The sequence below is a fragment of the Rhodnius prolixus genome, unplaced genomic scaffold (genome assembly GCF_049639745.1).
Source record: "Rhodnius prolixus isolate KJV_2025 unplaced genomic scaffold, Rpr scaffold_4, whole genome shotgun sequence".
Classification (NCBI taxonomy): Eukaryota; Metazoa; Arthropoda; class Insecta; order Hemiptera; family Reduviidae; genus Rhodnius; species Rhodnius prolixus.
In genome coordinates, this window is record NW_027411614.1 from 19,575,269 (window position 1) to 19,593,394 (window position 18,126).

The window sequence follows — 18,126 nt, forward strand, 5'->3', positions numbered from 1 at the left end:
AAGATTGCAAAACTTCTGGTAGATCGCCTACCAGTTAGGAATCAGGGAGGACATTAGGAAAGTGGAGGGGATAAAGTAGCGATTTGTGGCTTTACCCAGTTTGTGGCCACATTAAATCGATTATATATCTAACAAATTCACACTAACACATGAACAATAAATACCTCCCATTTACTCAGACATCCCCTCTGATATTATTGCCTACAGACTATTGAAATCATTCCATTTACAGTTTAATGATTCTCATCCCAAATAATGTTCTTTTTATCAGTCATTAAATCAGCATTTATCAGCCGAAATGCAGCGATTTTCCTTAATTTGTTTTATTAGTTTAACCAAAAAAAAAGTCTAGTAAATACAGTCGAGCCTCCTATAAAGGACACTCTCACTAGCGACCACCTCCATTTACGGACAGTTTTTGGATTTCCCTGCTTTACCCCTATATACTTTCTATATAAAAGAACCTCCGTCTAACGGTCACTCTACGTAGCGACCGCGGACATTGATTTTAGGGAACGGATTAAATGTTTCACCTCCCACCAACGACCACCTTTTTATTAAAAGTTCGTTTGACGCGGTGATAAAAAGAATTATCCCCTCTCAAGTTTTTGTTTTTTTTCTGTTTTTTCCTAAAGTTTCCAATATAACCTCCATACATTTTGTACCATTTTAATCATTTTCCAACATAATTTTGGACGAACAATATTATTTTTTTCCCGATATGTCTCTCAAACAAAAGTGGTTAACTCTAGAAGAGAAAATAAATATGTTGGAAGATTTTGCAAAAACCAAATCGAGCCATCGTCAACTTGCCGAAAGGTTTGTTCTATTTTTCTAATAATAGATGATGGTATGATGATAATTTTACCATAAATTATTGTTTTTATGAATAAATGTGATGATTATTAAAAATGTTGTTATAAAAATTATTAATTGTCAATAGGATATGTAGTTTTTTGATAATTTTTTGGGGTAATTAAGAAAAACTTGATGCATATCATATAGCTGCAATAATTATGCAATTACATATGTACGTTTTTAAATCTGTTAATAATAAACAATTTTTAAATAGATGTTTGAAAAAAAAAAAAACCATATGTTTTCATTATGAAACTTGCCTACACTCCTTCTAACGGCCACCTCCAAACAGCGGCCACTTTGCTTTCCCCCGCCAGTGTCCGTTATTGAGAGGTTCGACTGTACTTTGTTTTCTTTTTTAGGGAAATGAATGAAAGGAATGTCAATTGACTGTCTGAGACTTCTCAATAGGAGGCCTTCGGAGCAGCTGTGGCTCCTCACTTTGAGGGAAAAGCTTTTGTAGCCCCTCACTTCAAAATGAAATCCATTTCCACCTTCTTTTATCGATACCGTTAGCGGTTCGTGCTCAAATTTGCACGCTTGCACAATTCCCAACTAAAATTAAATGCAAAATTTTATAACATTTCATTATTAAATATGCGAATTTCAGAATTTTGAACATGCATTCTGGGTGGTTTCAATACGATTAGCCGCAATTGGCTATTTTGCTGAGATTTTGGTTGTTCGTTTGTCAGTTATAGTTATTATTTATATTCATAATTACGCATACTTGGAGATTGCAACCAGAAACTGCAAATGTACCCCACTTAGATCTGGGAAACGAAAATACTGTTGAATCAAATGAATTGACTATTGAAGAAATTCCACCAGATTTCTTGGCCGTGTTCAAGTCTACTAATCGTTTGAATTGATCATTATTTTATTTTTATTGTTAAGCTGGACTTGATTTCTAATTTGGAGTTAATACTTTTTTACACGATTGTGCTTACGAGGGTCGTTTGAAAAGTCCGTGCAAAGTCAGAGAGATAGCACTACTGGCGCGTATCGAGGTTATGTTTAGTTAATAGCATCTCTTGGAAGAACACACACCAAGTTTCAGCCAGATCGGTCTATTTCTTTGTGTTTGGCATTCGTTTGAATCGAGGAAATGAAGTGATTTTCAAAAAATGGACGAAAAAGAATTTCGTGTGTTGATTAAACACTACTTTGTGAAAGGCAAAACGCCTCAGGAGACTAAAGAGAAGCTTGATAAACATTATGGTGACTCTGCACCTTCGATTAGAACAGTTTATAAGTGGTTTCAAAATTTTCGGAGTGGCCATATGGGCACAAGTGACGCTGAACGTTCTGGACGCCCTGCTGAGATTACTACTCCAGAAATTATTGATAAAATCCATGATATGGTGATGGATGACAGAAGAGTGAAGGTACGTGAGATTGCTAGTGCCGTGGGCATCTCCAATGAACGGGTACATAATATTTTGCATCAACATTTGGACATGACAAAGCTATCCGCAAGATGGGTGCCGCGATTGCTCACGCTTGACCAAAAACGAAATCGTGTGAAGTGTTGCAAGGACGGTTTGCAGCTGTTCCAGAAGAATCCGCAGGACCTTAAGGGTCGTTCCGTCACTATGGATGAAACATGGATACATCACTACACTCCTGAGACCAAAGAACAATCTAAACAATGGGTTACCAAGGGGGAATCTGCGCCAAAAAAGGCGAAGACCGTTCCTTCGGCCGGAAAGATTATGGCGACTGTCTTTTGGGATTCGCAAGGAATAATCCTCATCGACTATCTGGAAAAGGGCAAAACTATTACAGGTGCATATTATTCATCGTTATTGGACCGTTTGAAAACCGAGCTGCAAGAAAAACGACCACGATTGGCCCACAAAAAAGTCCTTTTCCATCACGACAACGCGCCAGCTCACATCTCAGCAGTTGTGGTCGCAAAATTAATGAAAATAGGGTTCCAACTCGTTTCACTTCCCCCCTATTCTCCAGAATTGGCTCCCTCGGACTACTATTTGTTCCCCAATATGAAGAAATGGCTGGCGGGAAAAAGATTTTATTCAAACGAGGAGGTGATTGCAGAAACGAATGGCTATTTTTCAGACTTGGACAAATCCTATTATTCGGAAGGGATCAACAAACTAGAGCAGCGTTGGACGAAGTGTATAAGCCTAAAAGGAGACTATGTTGAAAAATAAAAAAGGTTTACCCCAAAAAATTAAGTAGTTTTTATTTTTGCACGGACTTTTCAAACGACCCTCGTAACTTTGTTTTATTGAATATGTATTTTATACTCGTTCCAATTCATTCCCAAATGGGAGTTTAAGAGGGTTATTTTAATTTGTAGATTACACTTGGCTTGGAGTAGTCGCGATTTCGGTTAAGAATATATTTTTCTTCTTTTTTTTTTTTAACTCTATTTAATTTACAACTGCCTGTTGGCAACAAGTAAATCAGATTACAAATATATGAGTAAAAATGGATTGAAAGATTTGAATGAGGGTCATCCAACGATGGTCATCATGAGTCGGCTAACACAAGATGCCGTTGAAGTGAATTCGAAGGATGCCCCTTTTCTATCATGCGATCAGGTGATCGCGAGGCCATCGACGCTTCAGTCTTCGGCGAGGATTTGAGGGAAGAGTAGTTTGGGATAGATTGTTTTTGAGCGGGTTGAAGTGTTGGGAAAGTTTGGAATGAAATTTGGTAAAACGGAATTTAAGAATATCTAATATTTAAAAACGGTTCAGCATTTTTTAATTTATTTATTTTATTTATTTATTAATTATATTTTTTTTTAACATTAAAGGTTTAAGAAGAAAAGGTAAGCTGAAAATTCTACCATCTTCTTAGGTTGTGATCTCTACTGCCATTCAATACGTTCTAAGTGAAGGGCAGATTTGGATTTAAGCAAATTCAAAACCGCGTTTATTTATTTTTAAACTAACTAATTAGATTTGTTACTTTAAATTTGCTGTTCACTTACGCGTACCAATTTTATAAAATTCAATTTTGGGGACACATGGCTCTCAAATCGACCATTTCTTGTCTCACTCAGTAAATGAAAGTAAAAAATGAGCTACTAATTGAATTCTGAACCATGAACCTTTCACAGAATATCCTTTTTTTTTTTATGAAAACACGGAAAATTAAAACAGATTTTATCCTGAAAGGCTCACGGATTTCTATCGAAATCGGTCTAAAAATCATGGGAAACGTGATTTTAATCAGTAAGTTTTTTTGACACTTCAATCCGCTCATACACAGCCTGTCTCAAACTATTCTTCCCTCGAATCTGCCGCGAAAACTCAAGGGTCAATGGTCTCGCGATCTCCTGATTGAATGATAGAGAAGATCATCCTTCGAATTCACTTTAACGGTATCCTGAGTTAGCCGTCTCATTATAATCTCTTATAATTTAGGCAGTTATATTTTCTTCTTGCCAATAGGCAGTTGTAAATTAAATTAAAAGTGAAAAATAAAAATGTTTCCAAACGTGACACCCAAAAAATAGAAACAAGTATTTTCTCTACAATTAGGGAGACGATTTCCTTTCTGAAAACTGGTAATGATTTTTTGTAATTTGTACATTTAAGCTGAAACTCTCAGAGATTTAAGTACCTGCAGCCAATGATCATAACATGCGTGTATAAATCACTCTCTTTCTAATTGTTTGATTCGCTCACAGATGGCAGTTGCTTATCTTCGCTACAGTAACGCCAAGAAGTTCTGCTAAAATTAATGGAGTAAGTAGCTTTCGCGAGTAGCAAAATACATAGAATGTGGGAAAATCATACAAACACTAGTTAAACAGAAAATTGTTGTAGTTATTTTTTTAAGATTTTGAATGATCTTTGAATTTTTGATTGTAATAAATGAAAAATAATTTCCGTAAAAGCCTATTTTCTGAACAATTTTTTAAAGAACGTTTCAATCGGGTTCCCATTGTGGGACTTAATTTAAAGTTTTTAGCTTTCTGCGACTTTTTTGTTTTTGAGATAATTTTCTGAACACATGGCTCTCAAATCGACCATTTCTTGTCTCACTCAGTAAATGAAAGTAAAAAATGAGCTACTAATTCAATTCTGAGCCACCAACCTTTCACAGAATATCTTCTTTATATTTTATAAATATAATAATTAAAATTCTGTAGCCTCCTCGTACTAAAATTACTAATTCAAACTCTAGATTTAAAACAAATATTTAATTCTAGCCGACATAATCCAAATTGCAAAACTGTACATTACACAGAATAAATCTCACTTCAAACTCCATCCTCCTAAGAATAAGTAATCCTACAAAAATATTTAAATGAAAGTGTTTTTTACTTCTTCTTTTTCTTCTTCTAGGGTGTTATTAATGAAAGTTATTGATCCGCAAGTATGTAATTTTTATTAAAAGTACAAGAAACCAAAACAAGAACAAAAAACAAAATTAGTAACCGGAAAATACCATTCGGTAAATTGGTGCTACTGGTTTTGGCGTTCTCTTCAAACACAGAGTTTTAGCAACTCATTTAATCCTTCTTTATTACATTTAAGACACAAGACGATACATTATCCGGAAAAGGCACTTTAGAGAACAGCCTTCCCATTCTTCTAAAAAAGCCCTTGCTAGAATTTCCCCCCAAAAAATGTTATTTAATATAAGTTGTAGACCAACAAGAGTACAAAAGAATATTTCATTGAAAATAAACTTTTTTCTTGACTCAGGGGACCTCAAATTGCACATTTCCTCACCCAATAAAATTTTGAAAATTTGAGATAATTGCAATAATTTCCTCACCAATAACTGATAGAAAATAAATAAGCGGAAAAACTATTTAAAATCTCGAAAAAGAAAGAAAAATTCTACGTTAATTAATTAGTTATTTTATTACATGCTATTTTACTGATTACAATAAAAATGTTGATAAACAAATAGAAAAGAAATGGGAAAAAGTTAAACAAGTTATAGTTTACAACTTCATTAATAATAATATTCAAAGAGTCTGTCATTACAGCTCAATTAGGGCTGTTAAAATGTAAATAATCCTATTATATCCATCCATTTATCTCAAATACATAATAAAACACTAAATTATAATAATTATTTCTTTTATTTTCTTTAGCGTAACTTGTGTATTATACAGTAGCTTTATAAAGTTATGTTCTACTTAGCAGAACGTTTAAGCTTCTTCTTTTTTTTTTTTTTTCTTTAGTGTTTTAAAATTTAATTAAAGATTCGTAACTTAACTTTTTTGAATACTCTTTAATAACTCGATTATTTAATTTATGTTAACACGTCAATAACCAGGCAATTATAGTTTCTATTTGCATTTACTAACTACTAAAAAATTAAATTTGTTGTTGTAAAAGAAGCTACAAAATTACTATTCTATGAACTTTAATTCCAGTGGATCATCTCAAGATTTCCTTCATGATTTATATTTTATAATTATATCGATATTTTCGGTGGAGAATATGTGACGCAATTTAGCCTCGTTAAAAAATGCAGATTGCGATTCGTAAACCTACGCTCAGATAAAGTCTTGTCACGAGTAGAAATTTTTTAATTCATCAAAATGAATTGTTTTATTTTTTTAACGGACGACAACTTAATATTGCAATAATTAGGGTTCAAAAATTACCTAAAAGAATACAAATTTATCAATTATTAAATTGAAAACAACCGTTTATAATAATCCGTATCTTATTATGTCCCTACATAAATAATAATAATAAATAATACAAATAAAATACATTATCTAGCTATTAATTTATTCCATAATTATTTCCCCTAAACAGAATAAAATATATTATAATCGAATTGTATTGGCTAAATGTAGAACTACTTTTAAATAGCAAGGAAGTGGATCTAGTGTTGTGCGACGATGCTGCTACTGTTGGCAGGAAACGAAATTCATTACCTGGCACCCGATGGTAACGTCTCTCTTTCAGATCTACATTCAATATTTTAATCGGATGAAATAGATGCAGAAGTGTCTTGTAATGCCAAAGACTTACAGAAAACCTATTGTTTACAGTTTAAACTATGGAACCATTCTTTTTAGTACACAAAATCAATGGCCAGAAAATGGAAATCTATGATTCTCCAGCAAATATATTGGTCAGTGGTAAGTTATTGCCATGAAATTGATGACCTATAACCATTTACAAGCGCATTATAACAGAAAAATTACAATTTCATGTTATTTATTATAAATTGTGCTAAGGGTGTGCCTTTGAAAGATTAAAAGTAATTGCGCTTACAGAGTAAGTAGATGTTTAAAAACATAGATAAAGAAATTGTCTAGAAAAAGTCTAAAATAACGCCTATTTTTTCGTTCAAGTTTTACGTCTAAAACTAATGGAGGCTTATTTTTATAAAAACACTTCGCTCTTGATAACTACCAACGATTCGAACGAATTTATTGTTACTTAAAGTGAATGTAGAGAGAAAAAATAAATAAATGTATTTTTACTTAAATAAAATAAATAAATAATCTGCTTAAACTTATCAGGATTTACAAAGATTTACCATCATAATATTGTGAAGAGATTCTCAACATCACTCTAACTCAAGACATGTTTATTCCTGCTTGAGCAGAATTTGTTCATCCATGTCCTCTACAACCCCTTATAGATTCCTTGGTCTTATCTGTTATCCCATTTCGCTGAATTAGCTTATAATAACCATAATCACCAGCATAAAATCTCTAATAATCTAATAAATTAACCGAAATTATTTACTTATTAAAGAGACTTAAATTCTTTCAATAATAAGTATGTATAATAATTTATTTTGATTAAATAAAGTAAACTGAAATTTAAGTAGCTAGAAAATCTAGACAGTTAGGCTGCAGAGATAGATATTGGCTAATGCCAGGTGTGTGGTAAGAGTGGAAGTGGCATGGTAAACATGTAAGCACCAAGTTCCCATCATAATGGTAAACCTCGCCCATCTCTATGGCCACCCCTCAATCATATAGTAACTACTAACAACAAAAAAAAAAATACCCCTTTGCAAATAATGCAACCTACTTTCCCCCTGCTTGAAAAGCCCGCTACTAAAGGAGGGAACCAAACCAAATGGGGAGGCTAACCTACCAGAGATTTATCTACATGATATACTGCATCAACGCTGCACGTTATTATTTATCGCCTACTGACGTCTCAAATAAATTATAACTGTCATGTTTATGTTTTAGATCTTCTATTAAATAAATAAAATTAACTAAGAAAGATCGAACAAAAAAAAGTTCATTTAATTTGTACTTTTTAATTAGAGAATCATTTAAAATAAAATTAAGTAAAACATAAAAAAATCTTCGAACTTAACGCAATTACATATTAATCTCTTAGGTAAATCAGGACAGTATAGCCAAATCAGTTTTTATATCCTTTTTTGAAAAACTAGAATAACCATTTTCAAGGTTTAAACATTATCTTTGTCTTTATTTTTGTTAAGCTTATTCTTCAGCAAAGTTATAGTTTTCGTGAAAATATTTTCACCTAAAATGAGAAGATAATAAGTATATTTTCTGAAATTTTATAATCAGAAAATGGTTGCAACTTTTAATTTAAAGCGATAATTTGAGCCCAAATTTTTAAACATCAAGTAAGTTCGTTCTTCAATATTTATTGCAATCGGTAAAATTGTGTTAGTCTCAAATTTTATTTTTAAGCTATTTCTTTTTTGACAAAATTTGTATTAACATTCGATTTTTGTTGAATGTTTCATTCTTTAAAATAATTTAAAGTTTTATTAAAAGTTAATTAGTAAAAATAGTTTTATGGAGAGTAATTTTAATTGAACATTTTATTGAGAGATACACATATTACCGATGTTTAATTCTTTTATTCCGAGTATTTTAACATTTTTTTAAGAGAACGAAATGTTTTCTATTTAGTTCAATTTGCTGAATATAAGATTATAGTTTAAAATTAGGAGATTTGATAAGTGTACAAATTTTGTATTAAGTTACGGCTACTAGGTCTTCAAGAATTTTTAAGTTTAAGCCGTTCAATTATTATTTTTTAATGTAGTTTTCTTAAATTCGCGATTTTAATTGATTTTAAAGTATTTAAAATTATATTGTATTATTTTAAGAGAATTTTTAGAGTTATTTCTCATTAATTATGGACAATTTGGATTACGGTTTGTTCAATTTTCTTTGGAATAAGTTGCCAACTAAATTTATAGTGTTAATCCATATTTTGTTACCTTGACTATAGTGCAGAAAAATCTTTGGAGCTGTAGAAAAAAAAGAAAACACTTCCCTGTAAATACACATTTAAGTTTGAACTACTTAGTTCGAAACTGAGTATAAGTTCCGATGTTACAAACATAGTACATCTTCAAGCTCCCTGCTATAGTACAGCCGACAAATCCCTAACAGGCGTACCAATCCACTAAAGGTTCTTTCCATTTCTCAATAAACGCGCGACAGAATTTAAATACAAATTTCCATGATTTTTTTAAAAATCTTTTCAAGTTAAAATATATGTCAAATATTCTTTCCATTCCCGTAATATGGATCTAAAAGATCAGAGATAAAATGAGAATGAAATATTTCTCCAAATACGCTTTACTATTTATACTACCATTGAAATCTTCAAATTAGAAACGAAAACCAAAAAAAATTAATGATAAAAGATAAGGGATACTAAAATTTAAAATAATGAAATAAATAAATAAGACACATTATATAAACTTATGTATATATATAATATATTCACATATTATAGCCACTGACTATATTGACACTCACTGTACATAAAATAGCAATAGGAAATTTGATTTTGTACATTTTTAATAAAAATTTCTTTATAGTTAAGTTCTTGAAAATTAAATTCAAATAACAAGTATTTGTCGTCAATGTATTTTATTTTGTTTACGAGATTTTTTAAAATTTTTACAGCCAAATTATACACTATACACAACGTAGTTTTCTTAAAAATTGAAAATAAATACACAAACAAAAAAAAAAGAAATCACAAGTTAAATCTCTTTAAATGTTGTCATTGGTTGTTTTAATTAACAAGGAAAAAACGTAACGGTACATTCTTTTTCAAAATATAAAAAAAATGACAAGTCAAATTATTATTTAATAATAAAAATAATAATAATAATAATAGAACATTTTACAATCAATGAACAACAGAAATTTATCTCTTATAAACAAGTTCGTATACTTATTTTGTTTGCCCGAATCAACTTTCCTTTATAAAATAGTATTATAAACAAAAAGGCCAAGTGTGTGTTATGGTAAAGTTTTTATATAAATTTAACATTCCTATTTGTTTGTTCTTTAATTCCATAGGATAATTTAAAAGATTATAATTAAAGGTTTTTAAAAAAAAATAAAATCAAGCCGATTTAAACAAATTCACACCGGGACAAAATTTGGTTTTGTTTTCTTAAAAAAAAAGAAGAAATAGAAAGTTATTATTAAAACATAGTTTAGTCTTTAGCTAAATATTTGTACTAAATTTTGTTTAAAGCTGGGTGCACTTAAAAAATTTTTCAAAATACATAACTGGGCTTTAAGAAAATTGAAAACATGGCCTGAATTAATTTTCTTTAAAATGGATTTACTAAATATATATATAATTTTGTTTATTTATATATATATAACTTACACGATAATTATTTACATCTTCCTAGTGTCATTGAGCCATTCAAATAATAAAATGTCCGTTATTAATTTATTTATTATTTAAAGATATTAGTAAACCACCAAACAGCGGATTGAAATTCATTAACTGGTTTAATAGTGATTTATATATTGTCCACCAAAACCTCTATAAACCGACGCGATGTAAGCAGAGAATAGAGCAATAAAAATTAGGTAAAAAATAAAGGAAAATAGTCAATATTTACCATCAATTTTGAATGCTCAAGCTGATTCGTTGGCCGAGAACAGAAATATGGGCTATCGTACCAAATCTTTAGTGGTTTGTTTGTATCTTTTTCATAATTTTGTATAACCCTCCGACACTAGGATTCGTCCGATTATATTTATATATTCATTTATGTATTTAAATCTCTATAAACTATGTACACAATTTGAGTAGACGTTAGCCGCTTACAGGCAAATTGGCACAATGGAAGATGTTTTTCATCACAACGTATAATCATAGTGTTGCTGAAAGCGGCAATCCTGACCCTACATGTGTGTTAATGGCATTGGATCCGGCGAGGCGGATTGGTATCCAGCGTGTAAATGTGAAACAGCGAGCCTTGGATTTTGTTGATGCGGATCGACCACAGAATTTGGATCCGTCGGCAGGTACATTGATATCATTTGCCTTAGATCGCCCGTACCGGTTGGCGGGCCGTATTCACGTTTAATGCCGCCCCCGCCAACCCCGTTTGAACCTGGGCCACCCAATGGTTGTGGTGTCGGCGTGTGTATACCTCCGGACGATGGTGACACTGGTTCTGATTTAATACTACTACCGCCTGGGCTGTTCTGTTGTAAAGACGAATGATATGGAGACGCTGAACCGCCTGTTGGCGTGCCAGCCGAGCCGTACATACTGTAAGAACCGCCATTCATATAGGAACCAGGATGCATCTGACTCATATCATACCTGGGATATCCACTGGCCATGTGGCTACTGTAGGCTGTGTGCTGTTGGTAGGCTGACGGGTCTGGCATCATGTATCCGTTAGGCATATATCCATTTGGCATTTGGTACATATCTCTACTCACTACTTGTTGTACCCCGGTGTTGTTAGCTGATGAACGTGCAGGGTCTACACTATTATTTGGTATTAGCGAACCTGTGGTCAATGGATATTTGTCCTTTTTCATTAAAGTCTTCGTCTTTCTTCGTGGCCTATACTTGTAATCTGGATGCTCTTTCATGTGGACAGCTCGCAGCCGTTTTGCTTCATCTATAAATGGTCGTTTTTCTGATTCACTTAATAGTTTCCACTCGGCACCCAACCTTTTAGATATTTCTGAATTATGCATTTTTGGATTTTCTTGAGCCATTTTACGCCTCTGACCTCTAGACCAGACCATAAATGCATTCATTGGCCTTTTAACTCTATCCATATTGTTGTTCTTACTTGTATTGTTGTTGTTGTTGGGTGCTTGTGGATGATGTGGATGTTGTTGGACTAATTGTGGATGTTGTTGGTGTAAAGACTGTGGTGGCGGTGGAGGTGGTTGTCCCATAACATTTCCATGTACCAAAGAGCCTAGACTACCATAAGATGATACTGGATGGCCGTGATGATGAGGGGCCATCAAGGCCCCTTTTAAATCCGTCTCCATAGTTAACATATCCTCTTCTCTGTGGGAGTACAGTTTGGCTAAGGTACACACTTTTAAAACTGGCCTGCACTTCAGTTAACGTTAACTTTCATTCAAATCAGAGAAAATAAAATAAAATAACTTAACAAAAAACACTAATAAACACTACGCTCTTTATGAACTGTATGAAGCACAGGTGTGCTCGCGGACTACAGGCTACACACTGAATGCCACGCTAATGCCTTCACTGGCCAGGCAACCAACTGTGCCCCCACTACAGCCCAGCCAAGCTCGTATTGATTGACGTGCCAGCTGCCATGTTTGCCAACAGCCAATCAGCGCCCCCCTGCCCGCTACGTCACACTTAAGCCCCGCCTCACTCCCTCTCTGCCCTTACCTCCACCACTGTACACAGTGGTGTGTACGCGCGCGCACCGCGCCAGGTAAACGAATTCTTCAACTTGTTGGCTAACAACTATTTCCAACTTACTACATACACACAAATATTACAAGCAAAGTATCAAATTAACTTTATTAAACCTTTATATCTTACGGATTTACTCAATCTTTGTTATATAAATAACTAATATGAATTATGTATTGAAACTTGTTTAGTAAGTAAATATTTCCTCAGTATAATGAGAAATATTCCAATAATGTTTAAAACAGAAAATTACCTTCCTCCGAAAAACGTACAAAGAAATAGATATTTTGGTGTGAAGCATTACCTATATAATTACACCAAAAATTTCTTATTGTATGAAAAACTGTGTTCAGAAAAAACAATCAAACAGACAAACCTCAAAACACAATTTTAGCCAAACCCTACTAAATAAAGTATTGAAATCTATTAAGCGGCTATATTAAGTGTGAATTGGACTTATATTTGAATGATTGAGATGCTGTGAATGGGTCACCGACTACTTTGTGCTTGCATTACAATGGGCCGTTTCTACCCTTTTTTATACATTCAATAGTAAAACGAAACACATAGACGCTCTTTGTAGCCAGATGAATGGAGAAGTTGGGATGTTGATACAAGTACTCAATTATTTGAAATAACTATTCACAATATGTTTACAGGTACTGTCTATCTAATTATCCGACTTCAAGTATAATCAAATAGTAATTATTTTAGCCTAAAACTTATAAAATCTTATTTTCTACAGATTTCTAGGCTTTTATTATTTCTCTGATCTCTTTCTGTTCATTTATCGTATTAAATTCGTGATACTTTATTTTATGAACAGCGATTTTCTGTAATGTTGCATTTCCAACTGAATAGATTGAAATCATTAAGCTTACTTCCCCTATTTCTAATAAAGACAGAAAGCTTGATTGAATAATATTACTTCAAATTATATTTTAAGTTGTTAAACCAACCAATTTCAGTAATTTTCACAAACTATAGTAAAGCATTATTTTCTTATTTTCTTTAACTACGAAGAATTAGCATTAAAAGTAATTTCAAGTTTAATGCTGTAATTGTTAAAAAACAATTTCAATTAAACGTACAAAATAATGCGTAGAGCACAAAAGAGGGAATTTTGAGGAAGAAATATCACCCAATAATAAATAAGAAATCTCGTTATTCAATAATATTCTATATAATAAAGTTGATTGTAACATTATAAACATAATTAAAAATAAACACAAGATCGAAAAACTGAAGAGAAGAAGATAGTCTGTGTTTGTGTCGATGATCAACAGTTCATGATAAATTCAAAAATATTTTACAAGAAGATACAATTAAAAAGGAAGTTAGACGAGGTGACGTTTCGCTCTAAATTGGCATTTCGGCGTAACTTAAAAGTACAAGAGTATACTTATAAATACTTATTATAAAGGAAGTATCTCGATCGAAAGTACGCTTTTACTAATTGAACTTCTCACAATTTTGTGATTTTCATGAAAATAATTCTTGAATTTTCATTTTTCCCTCAACTTCTCACAATAGATTGCATTCACATTGTGTGTATACTATTATTTGAAGTTTTATGTTTCAGAAAAAGTCGATTAAGAAGAACTTGTAGACTATTCTCAAAAAAGGTTGATATATCACATTTTATGAACTTATTAAGATCTTTGAATTGTTAATTTATCTTCTTTTTTTCCCCAATTTAAGCGCCATTGGAGCCTGGAGATTTTTTCAGTGAACTGCCGGCTTCCATACAGTGCTCTCTCGTTAATGACAATTCTTTCCATCGCCGTACAGTTGACCGAAGCTTCTAGGAAGATGCTATCTAAGAACCGGTATCTAGACGCGAAAGAATTCAGTACGATAAATTGAGCTATTTCATTCGGTCATTCTGATGTTATAATTATTATTATTTCAGCTATATTTATCTCTAATTATATTAAAAGTAATAAGGTTGCAGATTGTCTGACTTGATATGGGGGGGGCCTTTAAAATAAAATCAAAACTAGGTGAAATATAAATCGTAAGAATGTCCACATAACCCCAGATTGGCGAAAAAATTAATTCTTCGCTACTGGAATATGTTTATTTCGTAACTAGGCCGAGAAGTGATTCGAATGATTGAGGACTTCACTTCGGGCCGCTAAAGACTATGGAAACGCATGCAATGCATTGGTCTAATATTGGCTGTTGTGTGTAGAAGCTCTGCAGGCTAAAAGAGCAAAGGCAATAATAGACCGGTGTCACGACCTCATTCTACGTGTGTTCGTACTCTTTGGAGAAGAAAAAAGCCTTCGAACGATACCCTCAAGCCGCTCTAAACTCTCATCGAACAGACCTACTAGAGAGGTAGCTCTAATTGGTGGCTACCACAATAGACCACTAGGGTGGTTATCTAGAGCCTCCCCTCCCCATTAATCTAATCTAATCGACATAAATAATAAATCAGAATTTTCATTCTTCACTTATCGAGGGTAAAATTTAGTGCACTCATGACAATGGCCTGATTTACTTTTCGATTTTTTTTCATCTGGAACTATTTATAAAACTTTCAGATAAAGCAAGGAAAACCAAAAATGTACGCAGTTTCGAAGTAAAATAATATTAAAGGGAATTTCATAGTTGGTTGATCTTCGAATCTATAATCACAATAGGTACTTAACAGCACGTAAAGAATTTTGAATTTATTAAATGTATACGTACATACGTGTACATATTGCAATCATTAATGCATATGATAAATATTCATCAATAATTCTAAATTTAATATTTCTTTAATTACTTAAAAAACCAATGTCAAAATTACAAGTCAATTTATAAAGGTACGTGTTGTTTTTTAGTATTTTGATCTTTATGTTTGTAGACTATTTTCATAAAAATTAAATAGCTCTAGGAATGGTAAATAGAATGAAAAATTACAATTATTAACTTTTTATTTTATTTTTTGGGTTAACAGAGTCAGTGAGGGGCGGGCGCTCTCGACAGTAAACATGCACCAGTTGGCAACAGTGGAGTAATGTTTGCGTTACAACTCATTAGAGAGAGAAAGAGTGAGATTGTAGAGGGAGAGAGAAAATTCATTAGGTTCAAGGATATTCTAGTTTTTTGAGACAGAGAATTTTTATAAACATTTAATAATATTAGAACGGAGAGAAGGAATTAGCTCAGAATTTGAATAGATTTCGACGCGGTGATACTGGGTTCAAATCCAGCTGTTTACACTTAGGTTTTCTGTTCTTAGGAGCTTCTTACAGCTCACTGCCCGGTGATGGACAGTGTTATCTGTAACAAGGGATTACCAGTAGGGCTAAGCAAAAGGCTAAGAGTACCAGTGATTTCAGATGTTGACGCGCCTTTTAATTAATTATAATTGTGGGGTAAATATGAATAATAGTATTAATTATTATTATAATTATAATTAACGAGAAATATCATAGGGAAATTGAATAATTTTATAAATTCAATAATGATTTTTATAGAAACCAATTTTATAAAACCCTGAATAGGTATATTTACCGAAACGTCGGTGTGAAAAAAGAAATTTGCTTACAATATTTATTGACCGCACCTCAATAATTTCCCTGCGATAATCTAATCGAAACAACGGTCGAAAACCAAAATCATCATATTAATAAGAAGTCAAGACGCAACAACACCTGAGGTCGTTGACGTCCCGGAATCTGTTTCATTATACTTCTCACCTCTGGTCAGGATTTTCTCGTTACAATTAACATTGTCCACATCCGGACAGTGAGTATAAGAGGTTCTTAGTAAGTGAACAATTTTAAGACTTTGGTTGGCACTTAGCAATAGACTTTTAAAGAACAAAGCATAAAGGCTGTTCAAGAAATTAAACCCAATAAAAAGTTTTTGCCCAATCTTTAAAAAAGAAAAAAATCTAAGAAATCCTTGAAGTTGGATAGGGAATTGACTAATTTTGTTACTGGCCTCCGCACAGGGTCCACTTCGCCCAGGAACATGTTCAAAAGGATGGGGTTTTTTAACCTAAAAACTCTCTTAGGAGTAAAATGAAATGGCTTCTCATATCCTGTGTGAATGTGAGCTATAACAAAGTTGAGGATATGGATACTTTCGTCCTGAGAAGTTTGCTTTCCTAGGTAAACCAGCGGGACAGATTCTGGACCTTGAATAAAGGAGAGGATATACCTCCTAGATCATCTAGAAGATCTTCGGCTGCATCACCGTGGACTATATTAACTGCCCCGTGAATAAAGTAATAATGAAATCAATATTTCTCTATATCTTCTGGGCGTTCGTTCGCCAAAACATAGAGAAGGAGCAAAGTTAATCGTGTAAATGATGGTTAAAAAAAAGTACAGCAGCATTTAGCCTGAATCATTTAGTTGTAATAGGACAAAGTCTGTCCAACAATTGTGTAATTTGATCAAGGATGTCAGCTCTATTTCATATCTTGTAATTTGTTGTTGGCTGTTCCATATAAATAGGACTGGATTTAATACAAAATTATGATGAAATTTTACCCTTTTGTTTTTCCGATATACATTTGCTATAGTTTCTTGGTTATAATTATTATCCCTTTAGAGAATACACGATATTTTTGTGGATATTTCTATAGGGAACTGTTGATATTATTATTGTTATTAGGATAATGGTGTTGGAGGATACAAGGCCGTACATAATGATAGGATGGCCAGGAAGTTGGGATACATACAGCAGCCCAGCTGACACTGCCAGCCCCCACTCAACAGCCCAGACTCAGCTATACTGTTATACTTTAACTAGCACTGTTATATTATGTTTACATTACTACTTTTTTATGATATAACCTGCCTTACTGGAACTAGTATTCTCAAACCAATACTCTAAGTTTTCAATTATAAAGAAAAAAACTTTCCTCCATCTTAGAATTTCCTCAACTTTTTCTTTATGCGAACACTCGCAAGACTTTTTTTGAAATTCTAATTAACAATAATTCTAATACGCAGTTTTACTGAAAGTATTCGAATAAAAATTATTGTTTATAACCAGCAAGTTAGCAGGCCATGTTTATTGCAAATTTTTGAGAAAATTTAAAAAAACAAACTTATAAACCTCTTCTGTGAAATCGTAATTTCAACTAGTCGATTTCTATTAAATTTAGAATTCTACAACAGCTCTAAAAGTCTCTTAGTATTTATAATGATGGTTTTAGTTTTTTTTGACCGTTGTTGATAGATGATTTTTGATAAATATCGAGGTGCGGTCTTAAATAAAAACAGCTTTTTTGTTTTATACCAACGTTTCGGCAATTTTTACTACCTTCTTCAGGGTATTATAAGTTTGTGAAGTTTAATGTAGAGCTACGAGTAAACTTTTTTTATAAAACCCTGAAGAAGGTAGTAAAAATTGCCGAAACGTTGGTATAAAACAAAAAAGCTGTTTTTATTTAAGACCGCACCTCGATATTCACCAAAAATCAAGTATTTATAATATACTTCACTTTGAAAAGTTACTGTAAAAGCCTTGTATATAGTTACAGTTTCCGAGGAATCAAAAAATATTAATGCCCAGGGGAAAGTGTTAAAAAAAAAAACAAAAAAAACAGATTTTAAAGAAAATATTTGGAGATATTTTCCACAATATACCAAAAACCATAGAAGTC

At 32.5% G+C, this 18,126-nt stretch overlaps 1 protein-coding gene across 1 annotated transcript; it reads right to left on the reverse strand.

Annotated features, from left to right (window-relative positions):
- Positions 1-9,528: 9,528 nt before the first annotated feature.
- On the reverse strand, positions 9,529-12,356 carry LOC141455382 (transcription factor Sox-2-like). Its single transcript, XM_074130405.1, has one exon. The coding sequence runs from the start codon at positions 12,113-12,115 to the stop codon at positions 10,988-10,990; it is 1,128 nt and encodes a 375-aa protein (XP_073986506.1). The 5' UTR covers positions 12,116-12,356; the 3' UTR covers positions 9,529-10,987.
- Positions 12,357-18,126: the final 5,770 nt, after the last annotated feature.

Coding starts and splice junctions, on each gene's coding strand:
- LOC141455382 (XM_074130405.1), bottom strand. CDS start 12,115: ATGTTAACTATGGAGACGGATTTAAAAGGGGCCTTGATGGCCCCTCAT.